This window comes from Paramormyrops kingsleyae, chromosome 3 (genome assembly GCF_048594095.1).
Source record: "Paramormyrops kingsleyae isolate MSU_618 chromosome 3, PKINGS_0.4, whole genome shotgun sequence".
Lineage (NCBI taxonomy): Eukaryota > Metazoa > Chordata > Actinopteri > Osteoglossiformes > Mormyridae > Paramormyrops > Paramormyrops kingsleyae.
Genome location: NC_132799.1, coordinates 11558838 through 11578547, shown reverse-complemented (window position 1 = coordinate 11578547; position 19710 = coordinate 11558838). Strand labels below are relative to the sequence as shown.

Genomic DNA, 19710 nt, shown 5'->3' with positions numbered 1-19710 from the left:
AGTAAATATTGAAGGTGAAGAAAGAGAGATAGAGATGAAAAATTCATATTGCAAGTTAGGAAGCCAGTGCTATGTTTGTTCCATGAAAAAGTTAATTCCAAACCAATTATAGGTTTTCAGATTAAGTCAATCTAAAAGGCTTGTGTGTTATTAAATGCTATGTCAATATTTCTAATGTTTTCTTTTTCATTCTGTTTGTCTGTGCAAAGATCAATATGGAAAAAAAATCTTTTAATTTCAATTCTATTGTGCAAGCGATGGAGAATTACTTGCATCCCATTGTCTCTCAGTTTGATTCATGTTTTGGGTAAGTCAGTGACAAATGAGTTACAACTTCCTATTAGTTCCATGATTTTTGAAGTGATGTCTTTCACTGTTAGTAAACATACCTTGAGTTACTTTTTTCCATCACAGTTTGTAAGTAAGTTTCATTTCATTGTCAATTTATGAATTAGAAGCATTACATATAAGACTATAGTGACAATTCGCTAGTCATTGGACTTTGTCCTGGTGTGTAGTTAATAATTCTGACTGAATAGTGTTTCCATACTTTAACTGGTGCAACTTTTTGGCTGTAGGAGTGGGTCGTTCCTATTCTTGCGTTGTCCATGTGAGAGGACATGGTCTGTTTTTGGATACATTTGTGAGCAATCTTAAACCAAGACTGTCACTTTCATGACATTAATCACAGACAAAGCTTGGATGCTAGTAAAACTTGTGCATCCATTTTGTTCTTTCATTGTTTTTTAATTTTCTGTAATTGACACATTCACAATTTCCAGTAATTTACTTCACAAAGCTGACAGATGTTTGCTGATTCTGTTCTTTCTCTTTTAGAACAAGGCATGGTACTGTTCATACTCCCATTGTGGATTCTGCCAAGACCAAAGGCAAAGAGGAGAAATCACTATCAGATAAAGACCCTTCTGGTTTGTACCATTCTGGTCATCTGGTGTTTTCTGGTTTTATTGGGCAAGCAGTGATCAATGTATTGATCAGAATGTATTGATCAGAATGGATTGATCATAACTTCTTATATTTTTACAAATGTCTTTTCAGAGCTTCACACTAATGTTCCTTTTACACTCACTTTCTATTTTCACTTTTTGGGTTATGCAACTGTCACAGTCACTTCTCTTTCACATTAGATAATACTGCTATATATTTGTTATGTCAATTTTTTTTGATGTTAAGTAAATTTATTTTTAATTCTTTTTTGCCTTTGCTTAAGTGTATGCACCAGTATTGCAGCCATCTCCACCACTTCAGCACTGATCACTCAGTTTTCCATTTACAAAAATAGAATAAAGATAATATTTATCAAGATTGGCATCTCCAATCTTTTTTTCTTTATGTCTTTTTGCAGCAGATGGTACATGTACTACAAAACTGATCTTGGTAGTGTTTAAATTCATGTCATGCCATAGGCTTTAAGGGTCAAAAGTTGTATTTTTAGATTTTGCTAGTGAAATTAAACAATTTTCAGAATTTACTAGTGAGATTGAACTATTTTAAAATGTCTTGCCTAGTGCTTGTGGGAATAGTATTCAATGGGCAATAGTATTAGAACCCATGCGTTTATGGTGGTCCCAAAGAAGAGACTTTCTGTAGAACCCATATGTAAGGTACCCGTGTAAATGGATAAAGCATCGGTTAAGCAGCTGAATGTAAATGTCTAGTGTTATCAGTGAGTGTTTGTATGCATCAGGCTCCCCAGCAGAAAGTGGGGAGTGTGTGATTCTGCTGGCAGACAGGCAGCTGATGGAGCTTCCCTTAGAGGCGCTCAGGGTCCTGCAGAAGCCTGGGATCCGCTCCGTTAGCCGGGATTTCTCCCTGCAGCTGTTCCATAGCCGTCTGCAGAATCATCACACTGGTAAATAGGAGACAGTTTATAAAATAATGCTGTATTTTATATATATATGTATATATGTGTGTGTATATATATATATATATATATATACTGTACAGTATATGTGTATACATACACACACACACACAGTGCTCACAGAAAGTCTTGGGATGTTTGCTTGATTCAGTAACGATATTGCAAATTGGGTTTATAAATGTGCATCACATTAGAAACAACCAGTAGTTCTAACTGAAACATTTATTTCAAGTAGTAATAAACTGAAAGCCAAATTATAGTTATAAAAGTGCTATTCTTAGTTAAATAGTTGGCAGCACTCTCTCTGGGTGCTTTTTAATTAGTATCGCCTTTGCAATACTAGTAAAAAACAGACATTTGTATTTAGTATCATTTTGGGAGCCAAAGACTACAATTGCAATTAATAGCAGAATGGCAAGAACAGAACTGAATGAGTCAGTCAAAAAAAATATGACAATATAAAGAAAATGTCTGGGTGTAAGATATGTGCAGATATGTTTAACAATTCTTGTCAATGGACTTTTGTTATGAAACCAATATATTTGCAACATTTTTACAGCCAAGCGTCCCAACACTGTGAGCAGAGTGGGATGAATCCTTTTTATAGGCACTGCACATTCACCCTTTCTTTGGTTTTAAGCCCTCATGTGGAAAATTAGATGTGCACCCTCAGCCAAGATTCAGACACAGGTGAGACCAGGTATTTAGGAGGTTAAGGGGCCTTTTTAAGCAAAATTTATGGCAGATCCTTGATGTCCCAGCGATGAGATGATTTACCATCTACCATGCAAGTTGACAGCATACTGTGGCTGCCCTTAAGTGCATATAGTTGCTAATATTGTCATAATACCTGACAGGCTCATGCCTGTAGCTGAAATCACCTAAAAGGAGGGAAATTAGCTTCTGGCTGCACACAAAGCAGCTGGTTTAAGGAGCTCAGGGTGGTATGATTGTGAGGCATGAGCGCCTATCTGGTGTTTCTCACTCTTCTGACAAGGTGATCGCTGTAATTGAAATTAATTCTTTCCTTTTGTTCTTGCTGTCCTTGTGCCTTGGAATGATTGTACTTAGCCTGGTTTTCCGTCAGTGCTGTCATGGACTGCCTCATAGCCACATTTAATACACATTTTGTAAAATGTTGCACTTATGATAGTTTTGTTAACTATTTTAAGATATTTTGACTAAATAGTATTGTCAATGCTTCTGCCAACTAGACCATGACCATTTAAAAGATAAAATATTGCCCAGAGCATAAGAATTTCAACTTTAAAACCTAGATTTTAACTTGTGCCTGATTGCCTCAGTTATCATGTCACATTTTAATAGAGATTAAAAGATGCTTTGTTGCATGGTTGTCGATGCATTTTTCCATCTAGTGAAATTACAGTTAAATTAAAGTTGAATATTTGTGGTTTTATATTCACCCCATGAAATTGAGAGGCTTTATTTATTTATTTTGTTTAAACCTCCTCTTTAAAATTCAAACAGCCAAACTGCCTTTTTATAAAATGAATGCCTCTTAAATAAATTTAATTTATTGTAATTTGCTTCTTTCTGGAAATAATATCCAGGTCTAATTCTGTTCATAATTTGCTTAAATTATGACAATATAAAGAACATTTGCTTAAACCACTGACAGCACTAATTTAAATGAAATATAAGTATTAAGAATAAAAATATAACATCACATATTTTTACTTTTTTGTTCCATATTTAACAATTTAAAAAAATGATAAACTGCAGAGAAAAGTACAAATATCCTTATAAGCTTATTATAGGTCAAAGATTCCATGTGCCCAAATGCAAATATAGACTAAAATTTCTCAATCAAATCCATGTTATAAACTGCTTATCCTGGTCAGAATAGTGGGAGTGACCTTGGGGTACAAGGTTGGTACAACCCAATCAGGGGCACATACACACACATTAACGTGCACAGTCATATTCAATGGGCAATTTATAGACACCAATTAGCCTAACTGCATGTCTTTGGACTGCAGGTGGAAACTGCATATTCTCCTTGTTCTGTACGGTTTTTCTCCAGGTAACTCAAACTCCACACACACAGATTCCAACCCCTAATCTTAAACATATAAAGTTACAATGCTGCCCATTTTAATATTGTATTGTTGTTTTAGCAGTATGTTACTGGTCATTAATCAAATAATTATTTTATTTTGTCTTAATGGGGGAATTTTCTCCATAACTATTGGCTGAGGAGTACATTCTGAATCTTTGAATCTTGAATCTTGAATCTACATTCTCTTATACTTTCTGTATTCAGCGGTCATTGAGATGCCCAGCCTTCGGTTACACTGATAATTCTGCATCTGTTACAGTTGAAAGTGCTGGCAAAAGGGGAGTGAAAGGTGGGAAGGCAGTGAAAGGGACAGGGGATCAAGGCAAAGCCGTCGGAGCGGTGAGCTGAATGAAGGAGCGTGACAGGAATAGAAAGTTGATGCATATAGATGTTTATGCCTTTAAATTGAGTTTGTAATTTACCTCCTATTCTCATTGTTTCAAAGTGCTTCCTACCATTTACAAATATGTTATTTACAATAATAAGGATCCTTTGTATTTCAAGTTATATTACTTTTGTCTGCCGCTCTCTGTATCCATTGCTTCTTATTCATTATATTTCTTATTTGTCTGTAGTTAATTGTCCGTATTTTATTAAATAATGCATTGTTTATGTCAATTATTTTCCTTTATTGTATTACAAAGGTGCCTGTAAATCGAGTTTTGCCACCAGACGCCATTCCTGTAGACACTCACGACATTAAATGTATCCTTTTGTCTTAAATTAATTAAAAATTTATATTTTGAAGCTTCAAAACAGAAGAAAAAGTGTTTAATTTAGGTATTTTATTATAATTTGAAAATCCTTAAACCCTCTGTCCATGCTTAGAAAATTGAAGTAATTTATTTCACAAAGGGTCTTTAATGTTACCAACATGTGCATGGTAATATTCAGCTGTGGGTCATTCATTATGTTTTATTTCATTCCAAATAAAGAATATTTAAGTTGAACTGGATTCAAAAGAAAAGGTTACATTTGCAGGATGTTAAAGCTGCGTTGCCTTATTGTAGAGATTGCGGGCAGTTCCCATTGCCACCTCCTGTATAGCTATAATAAGATATAACCCCTTTTCTGACGGTCTCTTTTTGAACATGGGGACCAATGGTATTACAATTTCCCTTGACACCGTTCTGTAGATGTTGTAGATCCCTACAATGAAGCTGGATATTTGGGTGAACTTTTATTTTGTATTTATGTTTTTTTTTTAATCCCAATGAGGCTTTAGGAGTCAAATTAACTATAAACATATTCTTATTTCCTTTCTTTCCTGGAGGTTCATTTCTGGTTCTTTTTCAGCTCAGTGCCAAAATAATCAAAGGGGAAAACCACCCATATACTTAAATTATAAAAGCAGGTACAGGTTGGGAGAGCCTAACTAGCCAAACAGTACAACAGAAATAAGTGATATGACCTTCTGTCAGTAAGATATTTTAGAATTTATTGATTCTTCTCCTCTGTCGGTGTTAGTATATATCTGTCAGTTAGTGGCAGATCTAAATTTCTTCTGTTCGTTAAAATCTGTAGATTTTTGAAGATTTCATTTTCCTGCTGATATATTTCAGAGTGAATTTCACTGGTAAAGTTTCTCTGTGTCCTGTCCTCATTTTGCCTCCTCAGACTCTAACATTGTTAGTGCGTCTTTATTTTCTTCTTAGGGTCTAGTGGCCCAGTGGAGAGAATGAGGCAGATACTGGAGAAGCACAAACACCAGTATACCTCCCTCTGGCAGGGGCTCACTGGTTCACATCACGCACCAAGGTCAGAGTGACACAAACTTACATGTATCTTTAAGTAGTCACAGTTTGTAGATGTACAGTATTTCAGAAGAAAATGTACATCAAAAGGTATTTGATTGTTAACCTACATTGCATCCATTGTTGGACTGGTCATCTGGGTATTCACAGATTTCCTGAGCTATACTGTAATGTAACAAATGTGTCACGTTTCATTGTTTTGGCAGTCTTGCTGAATTTGAGCAGTGTCTGATTAACTGTAGTGCTTTCATCTTCAACGGAATGGAGAATTTTCTATCCTATATTTCACCTTCCAAGCTTGTTGCCCTCAACATTTCAGGTATGTTAAAAGATAATGCTACAGCTCTTTTTGATGTGATATGGCTGAACTTATTCATTATATATTCATGTATTCCTTGTTACTAATAATGTATATTCATTTTATAAGCATAATAATCCATCCATTCTCCAACCATTTATTCTGGTCAGTATAGTTTGGGGGCCTGGATCCTATCCCAGACTGCACGGGGCCCAAGGTTGGGGTCCATTGTAGGGCGCATCTGCAGGAGGAAATACATGCAGCATTGCATAAACAGGAGTCAGTCTGTCCTTGATCTGATAATTCTCCAATTGCTGCCTGAATTGACAAGGTCAAATTAGTCATCATAATTCAAAGGCAGACAACATGTCAAAGTGTCAGTGTTTTTTGCGTTATTGAAGGAGACTATATAGCCATGCATTTCTGTGTTAGGAACAAAAGAAGAATTTTCTTTCTTTAAAAGTTAAAGTACATACAAAAAATCTTTATATTTCCAGATCAAAATGTGATTAGAGCACTGTTAGAGGGCTTAAAAAGTACATACATAAAAGCTGTAAATGTGAACTAACAACCATTTTCAGTTGTGTAATGTTTTTTCATATTGTCCGGTTAAATTGCATTAAGTCATTGACAGAATGGATATTGCTTAATTGAATGAAGATGAAACACAACCCGAAACGGACGATATTGTATATAAATCATGGATATGTTATTACACAATAATAGCCTATAACTAGTATAATAACTATTTTGGCACATTGTAGTGTGAAGATCTGCTACACTGGTAGGAGAAGCAGTATTTGTAATGAGAAGATTAGAAATGATTTCCTTTCAACTGCTAACATATCAGTGCAGCATTGTGTGTTATGATCAAACATATTTTATAAGACCTGATGATGGAGAAGAGAAAGAAGCCAGGGGCTGGATCCCTTAATAAAGGGGGCAATAAACCTGTTATATGTGAGGGCTTGTGTATGCTGTTACACACAAGTACTATTTTTCTTCCAGAGTGCAAGATGGCCATCCTCCTTGATCTAGCACACAGCTCCGTTAGCAGACTCAGACAGTCCAAGATAGATTCTCAAAAGAGGTAAATGCACTTTTTCATGTACTACATTTGCTTGTAAATCCAGAAATCTATCAGAAATCTATGCAAAAGAAGCTAATCAAATGTATATGTATGAGTATAATGTGTATGTATTACCCAGCACCTTATGGCAATGTGTATAGCGCTTGATGGTTTGGACAAAATTATCCATGATGTATTTGTTTTTAGTTGTATTTATTGATGTTATCTGTGGCAGATAAATTGTAGTCCATTATGAAATTTGACATCATACTGTTTTGTGCACATAATACCACTTATTTTTTTACAGTGTGAGGCAGCTGACACTGGAAAGCCCCGTAGAGACAGCAGTGCTCCTCAGTCTCAGTGGGGTTCACTGCATTATGCTCAATCAGTGGCACACCACCATTCAGAGGAATGTGCACAACATGGATATTATTCTGGAGAGTAAGTATTCAAAACATTCATTGACTGTGTAATCTTCAGGTGAAACTTGCTAATAAAACTGAGGAATACCACACAACAGTACCAAGCAAGGATTATTTAATGCACCCCACAAAGATCTGTGAATGCAACTATAGAAGTAAAAATGCCAAGAGTCTCGTATTTTGTTTGGTTCCTTATGGTTAAGGTTACGGCTGGATAGGGTTAAGGTCGTCATGTTGTGATTTGAATTTTCCCCATATATAGAAATTAAGTCTGTGTGCATGTGTGTGTGTGTGTGTGTGTGTGTGCATGTGTCTATACGTGCTTGTGTGTGCACGTATGCACGCTCTATTTTTTGTGTAGACCTTTTGAAGACTGGAATGACTTCAGGCCAGACAGTCCATGATCTTCGAAGACATGAAGCCCAAAATTTTCCCACTGATGGAAGTATGGTACCTACAGATCACAGAGGTAGAGAACTTGAACAGAATGTTCTTTTGTTCAGATTGAATCTCTGGATTTCGCATGAACATATTCCTTGAGACACACAGGTTAAAATAATTCCCAAGTTTCTTACACCTTGCTGGACCTTCTGTTTCTTTCATTATATTAGTTCTTTTTGGCTTACATTGTGCGAATGGATATAAAAAAAGTTTCCATGTTGCCCAAAGTTCAGGTTCTGTTATTAAATCTGGTTGATTTTAATGAAAATAATTCTTGATTGTTTGCTTGTCTTGCAGCTGCCATGTCGTCAGAGCTTCCTGAAACGTGTAAGGAAGGTAGTTCCAACTCCAAAGCCCAGAATAATGTCTCTGTTTCTCCCTGGGCTTTCAACTATGTCATCTATGGGCTACCAAATTTAGTGGTAACATGACACACTTTTTATCTATATCATACATTTAGTACATTTACACACATAAATTGTAACCTTTTCCAATTCACTTTCTAATTATTTATCATATTCAAAAATATTGTGCTTCTATGTTTTTTCACAATTTCCATATTCATCTCAATGAGGTAACCTACATTTAATTTAGAAGGTTCTAGCATTGTGTTATTTTAACAGAAAAAATGACTAATGCTTACAGATGTCAACTGGCTGTTAGGAGGCTGAAATCACACTCGATCCAACATCTATGTTTCAAACTGAGCATTTTACAGCTCTATTCTGACAAACACCTTAATACCACTGACTACGCAAACTAATCCAATTCAAATTTTATCCCAAGGTCCAGAATATGACCTCCTGTGAGAATGTTTGATAAAACCATAAAAAGGTGCACTTGAGTATAATTTGCCAATAGATTAGTTTAAATTGGGTATAAGCAGAAATTTCATTAGCTGTTAAGTACCCAGGCAGTGCTTATTTTGTAAGACACAAGCGCTTTTCTTGTCTCCAGGCATTTTTGATGTGAATCTTATATGAAAGTTACGGCTCTTGTAGCATGGAAATAAACAAGCAAAAAATAATCATGTGCTATATTAATTACAAATATATTATGTGTCCAATTTATTTGATAAATCTGCATGTTAACACAGCAAGCAGTGAATCATTCTGCAACTGCATACACATTGCATTACACTAAATGTACAGGGTCAAAGAGGTAACTGGCTTTGTGCCTCATCTATAGCTAACAAATTTAGGGGGCTTCAAACCTGTTATTTTAGTATGTGGCTAGGTTAATATAAGGCTTGTGCAGTACACAAAGATACAATGCAGTTTTGTTACTGAAAAACCTTCTTAATGAGATCAGAGGAGAATGGCTAAACTCATTGAAGCTTGTAGAAATATAAAGAAGTACACAGAATGAAGTTGCTCTGGAGGGAAAAGTGGGTCCTACCTATACTACCTAGGTGTACCTAATACAGTGGGTCCTACCTGTATTACCTAGGTGTACCTAATACAGTGGGTCCTACCTGTACTAGCTAGGTGTACCTAATACAGTGGGTCCTACCTGTACTACCTAGGTGTACCTAATACAGTGGTAGGTATACCTAATATAGTGGGTCTTACCTGTACTACCTAGGTCTACCTAAAACAGTCGGTCCTACCTGTACTAGCTAGGTGTACCAAATACAGTGGCTATTGAGTGTATGCACACATACTGTACATGGACACTTAAGATGAACTTCAGTGCAACAATACGTTTATGTCTCCTAAATATCTGTGCTTATTTTTACATTGAGGTAGTAGTTCAAGTGATAATGGATTATTTTTTACAACTATAACATGTCTTTTCACTTGGTATTGACAAAAATGAACTGGTTTGCGTAATTAAAAACAGTGAATGATTTGCTCTAATTTTGAAATTTGAGAACATGCATAAAATGTAATTATACATAAGCTGTTAATCCTCCATGCTAAAATGTTTGCTGTTATATTTGCCTGACTTTTAATCAAAGGATTCCTAATTGGTAGACGATTTCCTCTTCAGAAACTTGGCTTCTGGTGATGGAATAATATGCCCACTTGCCAAGGGCTGGCTCAGACTGATTAATTTATTAATATTTGATGAAAAGTACTTACTAAAGTGTCCCAATTTGACATTTTTTTATTGAAGGCTGCAATAAGACGCATAACCAGCTTGAGCTTGGCTGACGTGATAATGAAGCTGACCGCGGTATAATGAAGGTAAAGTCCTAAACATGATAGAGTGATGAATTCTGTGCCTGACCATGTGTAATAAATTATGATTCATAAGATATTTAAGAATTCATTACACGTGCCAGAGGCATAAAGAGTAATTCCCTGGCCAAACTTCAATTTAATAAGTGGACCTGTTGGAGAATACAGTAGTAGCACTTTTATTAATCTGTATTGGATTTCACATGTCCCATCTTGCTCTCCATTCAAGATACAGACATGTAAATGATATGGTCCGTTATTTGCTATTTGCATACGTACACGTTCATTGGCATGCTTCTTTTCCCACGTCACATATTGGCAAATGGGCATGCATAAAGGTCTGAGTGACGTGAACAAGGGACAAATTGTCATGGGCAGACGACAAGGTTTGTGTGGTGCTCCTGGTTAGTGCTGGTGAGTACCTACTGAAAGTGGTCGGAGGAAGAAAAAACCACAAACTGGCGACTGTTGGGCGGACTGTCGCATTACTCTGTGAGGGCAACAGAGGCTGTCCCGTCTGGTACAGAGTGACAGAAAGGCTACTGTGGCACAACTGACAGAAATTTTTAATACTGCATGCAATATGACTGGGGTGGTGTAGTAGTGTGGTGGTTAGGGCTGGTGTCTCACACCTCTGGGACCAGGGTTTGAGCCTCTACCAAGTTTGTGTGTTCTCCCCATGTTGTTGTGGAATCTCCTCTAGGCATTCCAATTGCCCCTCCCCCCTCGGTTCAAAACATGCACTGGTAAATTGGAGTTGCCAAAGTGTGTGTGTGTGTGTGTGTGTGTGTGTGTGTGCGCCCCCCCCCCCTCCCCTGTCCTGGGCTGTTCCCTGCCTTGCACCTGTAACCTCTGGGATAGGGTCTGGACCCTCTGCAACCCTGAATAGTTTCAGAAAATGGATGGACTAAATAACTGTTGCAACACACAGTATGTCACACCCTGGTGAGTACAGGTATCAGAATCAGTCACCGTTCTCACACTGCCTGGGCTAGGGGTTTTGATTCCTCGTTCTGTCTTGGTGGAGTTTGTGTGTTCTCATTATTGCATTATGTGCATTTTAATGCCATTTTCTCACAAACATTTCAGAAAATGAAATCAAGATATTTTGCTATAAGGTTTTTTATGTTTTGTGTTTTTCCTATAGATGACAGAAAGGGACTTATGCTTTAAAAAATTTCATCAACAGACTAAATGTATTTAATATGCTTGTATATATACATCAGGAACCTCTTCTTTTTAGAGCAGTGTTTCCCAACCCAATCCACAGGGACCCCCAGACAGTCCACATTTTTGCTCCCTCCCAGCTCCCTGCCAGACAGTCCACGTTTTTGCTCCCTCCCAACTCCCTGCCAGACAGTCCACGTTTTTGCTCCCTCCCAGCTCCCTGCCAGACAGTCCACGTTTTTGCTCCCTCCCAGCTCCCTGCCAGACAGTCCACGTTTTTGCTCCCTCCCAGCTCCCTGCCAGACAGTCCACGTTTTTGCTCCCTCCCAGCTCCCTGCCAGACAGTCCACTTTTTTGCTCCCTCCCAGCTCCCTGCCAGACAGTCCACGTTTTTGCTCCCTCCCAGCTCCCTGCCAGACAGTCCACGTTTTTGCTCCCTCCCAGCTCCCTGCCAGACAGTCCATATTTTGTCTGGTGATTCCGAGAAACACTGACTTACAGTACTTCAGTGGTGACTTTCCTTTTAATTATCTTTCACCTATTATACTTATAACCCATTATTATAGAATGCACGTTTCTGAACGATTTTAAAGCCTAATCAGTGTTCATGGTTAAATGCTCACACTTTTTGTTGCACATATTTTTATAAAATTATCTCTTTATTAAAATGGCTTTATTGTTCATTCAGCACAATTTTTTCAGAAGCATCACTCATTAAAATCCAGTTCAGCAAGCTTTACTTCTACTCATGAAACCTGACTAAAACAAAAAATATAAATCTGTAAGCTTCCTTGCAATGTTTTATTTGTGTGTGTGTGTGTGTGTGTGTGTGTGTGTGTGCGTGCATGTGTGCGTGCATGGCGATGGTTACAAAGTTACCCTCAATATACAATGTATATCTTACTTACCACGTTTTTCCTAAATGTCAAGTTATTTATTTCAAAATTACAAACCAAGATGTGTAGGTTTAATTTTCTCCATAGATTTAATTCATCCTACAAAACTTACTAGGAAGAGAATAACTATTCATACTGGTATGCTAATGTTGCATGTTGCACATAGTTTACTCATGTAAAATGTCCAGGATTTAACTCCTCCATTCAGTTTGGACTAGGAAACAAAAACATTCTAATGCTGTGAAAATTAATGGTTTCTTCAAAAGGAAAAGGACTGAGACGGGGAAAAAAACTTTACACCATTTGCTATTGCTGCAGTTAAACTTCAAAGCCATCTCCCGTTATTGTCCAAGATGATCATTGTTGGGGCAGAGTTACATTTGGGGATTAAGCAAGAACTCCCTGTGCATTTTTTTTCTTAAGGTAAAACGGTCATTTAATTACAACTGTGGTTTCAGAATTAGTTATTTTAATATGTTACACAAGACGTTTCTGGATGTTTGATGCCCCATTTGAGCACTATCCTTTGCTCATTTTAGTCTAACCAGCAATTAAAGGTACAAACTTTAATTTGCCCACTTACTTCTCCTCTTTTGTAGCTGGAATGTTTAGAAATTCAGAAACTTTTAATTGGATACCCTTTGACTGGGAGAAAACATGGTGCTGTCCGCACAGATGAGAGAGCTGGTTGGTGAACATGGCGGCCTGTATGGTTACCACTACATTGGGCAGACTTTGTTCTCAGGTACAGGAAGCTGAACAAAAGAGCCACAGTCACTGGACTTCCTGTCCATCTGCGCGGCATCCTCTGCCATGGGGATCCGGGCTGCGATGGCGGTTATCTCTCCTGTATTGTTCTCATCAGTCCCGCCCCTTCTGTCCACAGTTTGGTTAGGGTTCGGCTCCAAGGTGTCCCCATTGCATTTAAACAGCTGAATAAGACACGTCCGGAACTGTGGAGCATACAGACCATTGCAGGTTAGCCAACAACAATAACTGTATTAAAAGAACCAAACATGGAGAACCATAAATCATACAGGAACATTGTAGATATGCAGTGCAGTACTGACAAAGACACCATTAGCATTAATTATGGTGTTTCCTGCAAACAGTAAATATTAAGAGTTTGAACATACCAGTAAGCAAGAACATGCATTAAATTAACAGACACAAGCATAAACACAAATGAAACATACAAATCTGCAAATCTGGTTATGACTTTCAGGGAATAACAAGCTCCAAAATGTCATAATATTGCCCCTTGTCCTGTCATTCTGTTGTCGGAACCATCTTTCCAGAAGTCGTTCCTTTCACACCGTGACACAAACTTAGAAAGTGTTCCATGTATTTACCTTGCATTGATAAACAGATCAAATAGATAATTCAATGTGTACAATGTGAATTAACTCTATTTAAAATAGAATTGTATTGTTCACATATCTATTTTTATTCATACAATAACTAATATTGTATTAAGAGAAATATTGACGTAGTTTAATAGCTTGTTCTTACACTACAGTTGCAAAAGTAAGTGATCATTAAATCTTTAAATTAAGAAGATTAATTTTCATTCAGCAATTTAAAATAACTATAATTTTAGATTCTTAGCAGCTGTGTTTTCATCAGTCAGTGTAACTCAGCAGACCTCTGATTCACGTGGTGGTTTAATATTGATGGATTTTACTACAACCTTGGTGAATACATTTGTGTTCCATTATGGGCTCTGGGTAATTGCAAAGCATGTAAGACATTTAGTTCTGAAATAAAGACAAATGTATTGAAAGGGGCTGGGTGTCCAGAAAGACACTGTTTGGATATCAGTGTAAAAGTACTATTTTTTTCAGAACCGAAAACAATGCTGGCTCTGATCGGGCATATTATGAAATATTCATTCTTAGAGAATTTAATTATATATAAATACACATATATAGCATACATCCTACCAAGGTCATGTACCTGTCATCAGTCACATTCTTAGAAAGATTCTTATTATTTTTATAAATAACTTTATCAATGTTATCCTAATAGTATTTAAGGTGTTCATGCCCTGACAGGACCATGCATTAGTAGCCTATACCCATTTAGCAAGACATACATTTTCCAGTAAAATAAACAGCTGTATAAATGGCTGAGGAAAAGTGACCATCTGCAATTTCATGAACATTCACTAAAAACATTCACTGTCCTTAAAGAAAATGCAGTGTATTAAAACTGGGTGGTGATGCTGGGATAAGTAAGCACACGATGTTCACAAAGCCAGACTGACACCCAGAGGAATGACGCGACAAAGAAAGGGAGGTCACCTGTTTGTTCATAAAGATGTAGATGACTGGGTTATAGACAGCGGCTGTTTTGGCAAAGAATGCAGGAACTGCAGCAAGACGGGGATCGAGATGGAGGGTGGGACAGGCCGTGACCACGATCGAGAAGGCAGCATACGGCGTCCAGCCAACCATGAAGGCGACGATCATCACCACAACCATGCGCGTCACCTGCCGATCTGGCTTCCTTGCATTGCCCAGTCTGCCATGAGCATTAGACACCTTCAAAATGAGACATGAGTTATCTGCAGAAATGGTGCCAATGAAACTTGACAGGTTGTGACATGTGGATGTCAAATGAGGCTTCTAACATCACGATTTAGTCCACAACTTAGCAGATCATAGACTAGGTGAGCCTGCCACCCTACTATACACTGCCAGTCTTATGGTTTACTGAAGCAATACTTACATTTAAATATAAATCATTGTTGAGATTTTGCATGACCATTCTATGCAACGTCTTGTTTTATTTTCATTTACTGTTCTAGTTTTCATTGTATCATGACAATGAAGCTTGTGAACTTAGCATGTCTTTATTTAGAACTTACCTTCCTCAGTTTTCTCATTAGCTTCCCATAGGAGACAAAGATAACTCCAAGAGGCATGATGAAGCATGTCGTGAAGAAAGCGATAATGTAGGTGTGATCTGAATAATCTCCAGAATACCTAGAAGAATAAAGCAAACAGAGGGACTAAATATTTCTTACAGTATCTGACTTTTCATCTTTTTCAGTTTTTCATCTTTGAATAAAGCACCTGCCTACCAAAATGTAACTAATGCAGACAGACATTAAAACATGAAAGAGTCTGTTTCTATTTTTTTCTAAAAGTATATTGATGAATGCAGGAATGAGTTTGTGTCTTTATGGACCTAAAGTGTATCTTTATATTAAATGAATCTTCTCCCTCCCAGCTCGGCATGTGTCATCAATGTGATGGCTCCGTCTGCTGGAATCAGATTGATATAATAATGAATCATGGAAAAAATCTCCTTAGAATGTAAATTTGAATGGAAAGTGTTCATTTATCCATCCATCTTCCAACCACTTATCCTGGTCAGGGCCAAGGGGGAATGTGGATCCTATGCCAGGCAACACAGGCTATCGGGGAGCACAGACACAGGATACATACAGTACATGCCAAAACATAAGATGGGCATGTTCTTCCTGTCTTACAGGTGGTTCCTCCAGGTCCCACAGTCCAAAACATGCAGCAAAACATGAACTGATATCTCAAAATCACTCATTGTGTCTGTGTGTGTGTGTGTTTCTCAGGTTCCCACAATATAAACTTCAGTTGTACACAAATGTGTGACTGCAATCAAAAATCTTGCATTTTGTTTGGTCACTTATGGTTAAGGTTAGGGCTGGGTTAGGGTTTTCATGAGTTATGCCCATAGAAGTGAATGGAAAATTCCCACAATGATAGGAAACATCCTCCTAATGATTATTTAAATTGAATCATTTATGGAATTTTCGAGTCATGACACATACCTGCCCCTATGACAGAAGCAGTAGATAGTGTGTATGCATGCATGTGCATTTCAGCCTCTGATGTACAGTCATTTGTATGTCAAACAGAATACTGCTCTCTAAAAAGTAAAGATGCACCAATAGCCAATAATAGTGCTAAACATGTCTTTGAAATGAATGTATTATTTAGTCAATGTATGTGTAGAATAGGAATTTGCATTATGAATGTTTAGTAATAGTCTTTTCTATGTTTCGTATTGTACCATTAAAGAATGGTGACATTTCCATTTAGAGAAACTGTATGACAGCTGTAGTGAAGCTGAATTTGATTTTGTTTCAGGCATTTCAAAGGAAATTGGTTAATGGAATAATGTTTATACAGAACATATTTTAATCTAAAATTGACATTAGATGGCTAGATATATCGTGGTTGTGTATATGACTTCTTATAATTTCTCTTCATGCAAGGAAATCGAAGCAACAACAGCAGGGAAAGCTTTGAATAAGTAACATAAGACCAAGAGGTTCATCATAAATAGGGTCTGTAGGCTGTTCTAAGGCTCACCAGTTGGGTTCACAGGTGGTACCAATTTTGCTAACAGTGTAGCTGCTCCAGCCAAGTACAGGGGGAATGGTCCAGATGAAGGAGAACGTCCAGACAAATAAGAGACCCAGTGTGGCGTGTCTCCCTCTCAGGCGAACATTCCCCAGTGGACGGCAGATTACAAAGAACCGTTCAAAGGCCAGTACAGCCAGGGACCACAAAGCCACTATTCCTATTGAGGAAGAGAATGTATCACAGAGCATAGAGAGAAGACATCATTACATAGAATCGTGCTGCTATCAAACACCTGTCTTACTTTACTAACTTTACTTACCGTTACTAGGTAAGATCATACTCATCCTTGTTGACTTGTGCAAAATACAAAATTTAACAATGGGATAGTCACCATAATGGTACTGTATTTTTAGCACAGATCAGAGCATCCATCCATATTTTCCCGCAAATTTAATGTGGCAAATACACTGATATGTTGAAATAAAATTGTTTTTTTCTCTCTCCCAATATGGTTTAGTTCCTACTCAAGTTGGGTCAGCAGAGCTTTAGTTATAAGTTATATAAGTTTCACTTCAGTATCCAATAAATAAGTCATTCATTTTGCAAAGTCAAATAATGAGCAAAAATATTTTCTGACATTTGACATCATAACGCACAAGGGCGTTGGAAAAGTTGAAAATTGCCATAAATAAATAAATGCTTTTTAATACATTTTTAATAAACTAATTCAACAGTTATCATAACTGCATAGCCGATAACTTCACAGCGTGATATAGTGTATATGCAACTAAGCGACGTGTTTTACGTTATCATGTTGATCTAGCACTTCATGCTGTCCCACTGGTTTTTATTTTAGCTTGTATTCTTCTTGGTTGTATTGTCCTGTATACTTTGTCAACTAGGCCTATATTAATGTAATAATGACCTCTTAAATGTACAAAGCACATTTTCGCCAGAAAATTTATATTTGAGGAGATGACACCTATATCTTCCACAAAAGTTCACCAGAGGGGCATAAAATCAGGTAATACTCATATTACACCAAGCGAAATAGCGTAAATCTGCTAACTAAAAGCCCTCCTAGTCGAACTGATATCAAATGCAAAACAATTAAACGTTTTCTTACCGAAAAACGTGACAGCGAATCCTTCCACGACGCAAGCTGATTTTCCCAAGAAGAAATAGCCGTTCGCGTTGGTAAGAAAACTTAAGGTCCCACCGATAAGTGACACGAGAAAATCCGCGACAGACAGATTGACAATGATGTAATTCAGAGGCTGTCTTAATTGTTTGAACTTAAAGGTAACCAGCATTACAGTGAAATTTTCAGACAAAGATAAAGACGTGACAATAAACATCAGCGTTGCCAATAACTTGAAGTTCCAAGGAGCGATGGATTTAAGTGGAGCAGCAAAGGGATCATGCGGTGTTACTCCATCCTCCGTGTGCGAGACACCATTCACCGCAATGGTAAATGTATCCATTAGTAGAGAAGTGCCGGGATTTGCAACAAAAAGTTAAAATTGGCTTATACTTAATAGCCGAAGTTATTACTAGTAATTGCTGTATCGAATAAATAGTAAAATTACTCTTCAGCAAATGTTATTGCTCATGCAGATACACTTCCCGATTTTCAGATCTCAAGGAAATTCATTTATTTGGAATCTAATAATTAATTGGCGTGGTAACTTAGAAAAAAGGGAAAATAAACATATCCATTGTGTGCATAAACCAATGAGGATATATAGTAAAGCTGTATTATTTTCGTTAAGGTGAAAGCGTTTAAAAACTCTTGGCTACGGAGAAACCGTGAACAAATCCTGTATTGAATATTAGTATAAGCATGAGCCAGCGGCTGCCATCGACCTATAAAAATTGCTTTATATGCGAGGTGCTTTATATAGCCAGTCAGCGATTAGTTGCGCAATAACTCAAGGTATCCCGCATCTGTCAGCCATGTAGGACCAATGAACCGTCTCGGGTTACGGTATTTTACACTTAAGTGAACTCCAGGGATTCTATGTATTAAATTCATTATTTATAAGAACATCTAAAACATCTGGTGAGGAAACACATTTAATAATCTGGTAACACTTTAATTGAGGGGCATAAACACTTAGTAGTAACTCAGTTTAAGTACAAACCATGAACAAATATAGCAGCTACCTGAGATAAAAGATGCGTCATGATTCATTAATGAAGAATCATGGCACCAGTATGTCACTTGTGTAATAACTTCTTCATTCAGCAGTTCCTTGGTAGTTCCTTCAGTAGTTGACAAAGATTTATCATGACAAAGATGCGTCATGATTCATTGATGAACGAACATGAGAGCAGTATGTAACTAAAGTTTTGTTTGTGGTTAATTAATACATAAGTAATAGCTTAATACTAAGTGTTAAAAATAGTCTAACAAGCTATTATTATCATCATGATTATAATAATTGTTGTTGTTGTTGTTGGTGGTGTTTCATACAGAAGCCTCACATGTACTGTGTAATGTTGCATTTAGCTGTACATTACAGTTGCCCAGAGGTTGCACTAAAGGTATTAGTCCTAAACATTTACTGGCTCATTATATCAGCTTGCATGTGTATACATTTCATTTTAGCCAATATTCTACTTAAATCCCAGCTTTCTCCTGTAAACAAGTGAAATGGTGCTTACCACACAAATCTGAAACTGAGCAGTCTCACTTTCACTGTTAATTTTCTATGCATAATGGTTGTAATAAATGGAATAAATCTTTCTGCCAGGTTCTGTTAGTCCATCTTGGTATGATATTGTGTTTGTTCTTTCAGTTGTTGATTTATGCAGCTATAGACATTTTTTGTAATACTTGTATTACAATGTGTGCCAGTTGGCTTATCTTGCCTTTGTAGAGTTCAACAAAAATGAAGATTCATTGCCTCTGCTTGGCCTATGGCTGTCTGTAGTTTGTTTACAGGTGTGTGGTGTAACCTTTTAAAGTTTTAAATTGTCAATGTCAGAAAATAGCTCATTTTAGAGCAGCGCCATTGCTTAACTTTGCTAAATTGTACATAAATATGAGACAAAATGCAAATGTAACTTATAATATTTAATGTAACATAATGCATAATGCATTTGGTTGGACATTTGATTTTTGATTTTCCACATACATACCTTAATAATTCCATGG

General features: G+C 37.0%; 2 protein-coding genes across 7 annotated transcripts in view; one reads left to right on the top strand and one right to left on the bottom strand.

The window, feature by feature from the left end:
* cfap46 (cilia and flagella associated protein 46) overlaps positions 1–8979 on the top strand; it is a 46440-nt gene extending 37461 nt beyond the window's left edge. For 4 of the 6 annotated variants that reach the window (XM_023839940.2, XM_023839914.2, XM_023839921.2 and 1 more), the window contains exons 49-60: positions 210–307; positions 838–929; positions 1709–1873; positions 4225–4304; positions 4610–4670; positions 5102–5137; positions 5621–5723; positions 5926–6038; positions 7026–7107; positions 7394–7530; positions 7873–7980; positions 8250–8979. In XM_023839940.2, coding sequence (XP_023695708.2) covers positions 210–307; positions 838–929; positions 1709–1873; positions 4225–4304; positions 4610–4670; positions 5102–5137; positions 5621–5723; positions 5926–6038; positions 7026–7107; positions 7394–7530; positions 7873–7980; positions 8250–8383 — 1209 coding nt within the window. In that variant the 3' untranslated portion in view covers positions 8384–8979. The remainder of the gene's footprint in view (positions 1–209; positions 308–837; positions 930–1708; positions 1874–4224; positions 4305–4609; positions 4671–5101; positions 5138–5620; positions 5724–5925; positions 6039–7025; positions 7108–7393; positions 7531–7872; positions 7981–8249) is intronic. The other 2 variants (XM_023839931.2, XM_023839950.2) reach the window with 2 other exon arrangements.
* Positions 8980–12114: 3135 nt separating this feature from the next.
* Positions 12115–18034, bottom strand: valopa (vertebrate ancient long opsin a). The gene is made up of 5 exons (XM_023841923.2): positions 17677–18034; positions 16557–16767; positions 15068–15185; positions 14502–14741; positions 12115–13151 (listed from the first exon to the last, which is right to left on the bottom strand). The coding sequence occupies exons 1-5, from the start codon at positions 18032–18034 to the stop codon at positions 12918–12920; spliced, it is 1161 nt and encodes a 386-aa protein (XP_023697691.1). The 3' UTR covers positions 12115–12917.
* Positions 18035–19710: the final 1676 nt, after the last annotated feature.

Bases quoted from the DNA above. Each gene is read 5' to 3' on its own strand.
- valopa (XM_023841923.2), bottom strand. From the start codon at position 18,034: ATGGATACATTTACCATTGCGGTGAATGGTGTCTCGCACACGGAGGAT. The intron at 15,186-16,556 runs GTGAGCCTTAGA...TTATTCTTCTAG, and splicing joins ACCACCTGTGAACCCAACTG to GTATTCTGGAGATTATTCAG. The intron at 14,742-15,067 runs GTAAGTTCTAAA...CTCATTTTGAAG, and splicing joins TAATGAGAAAACTGAGGAAG to GTGTCTAATGCTCATGGCAG.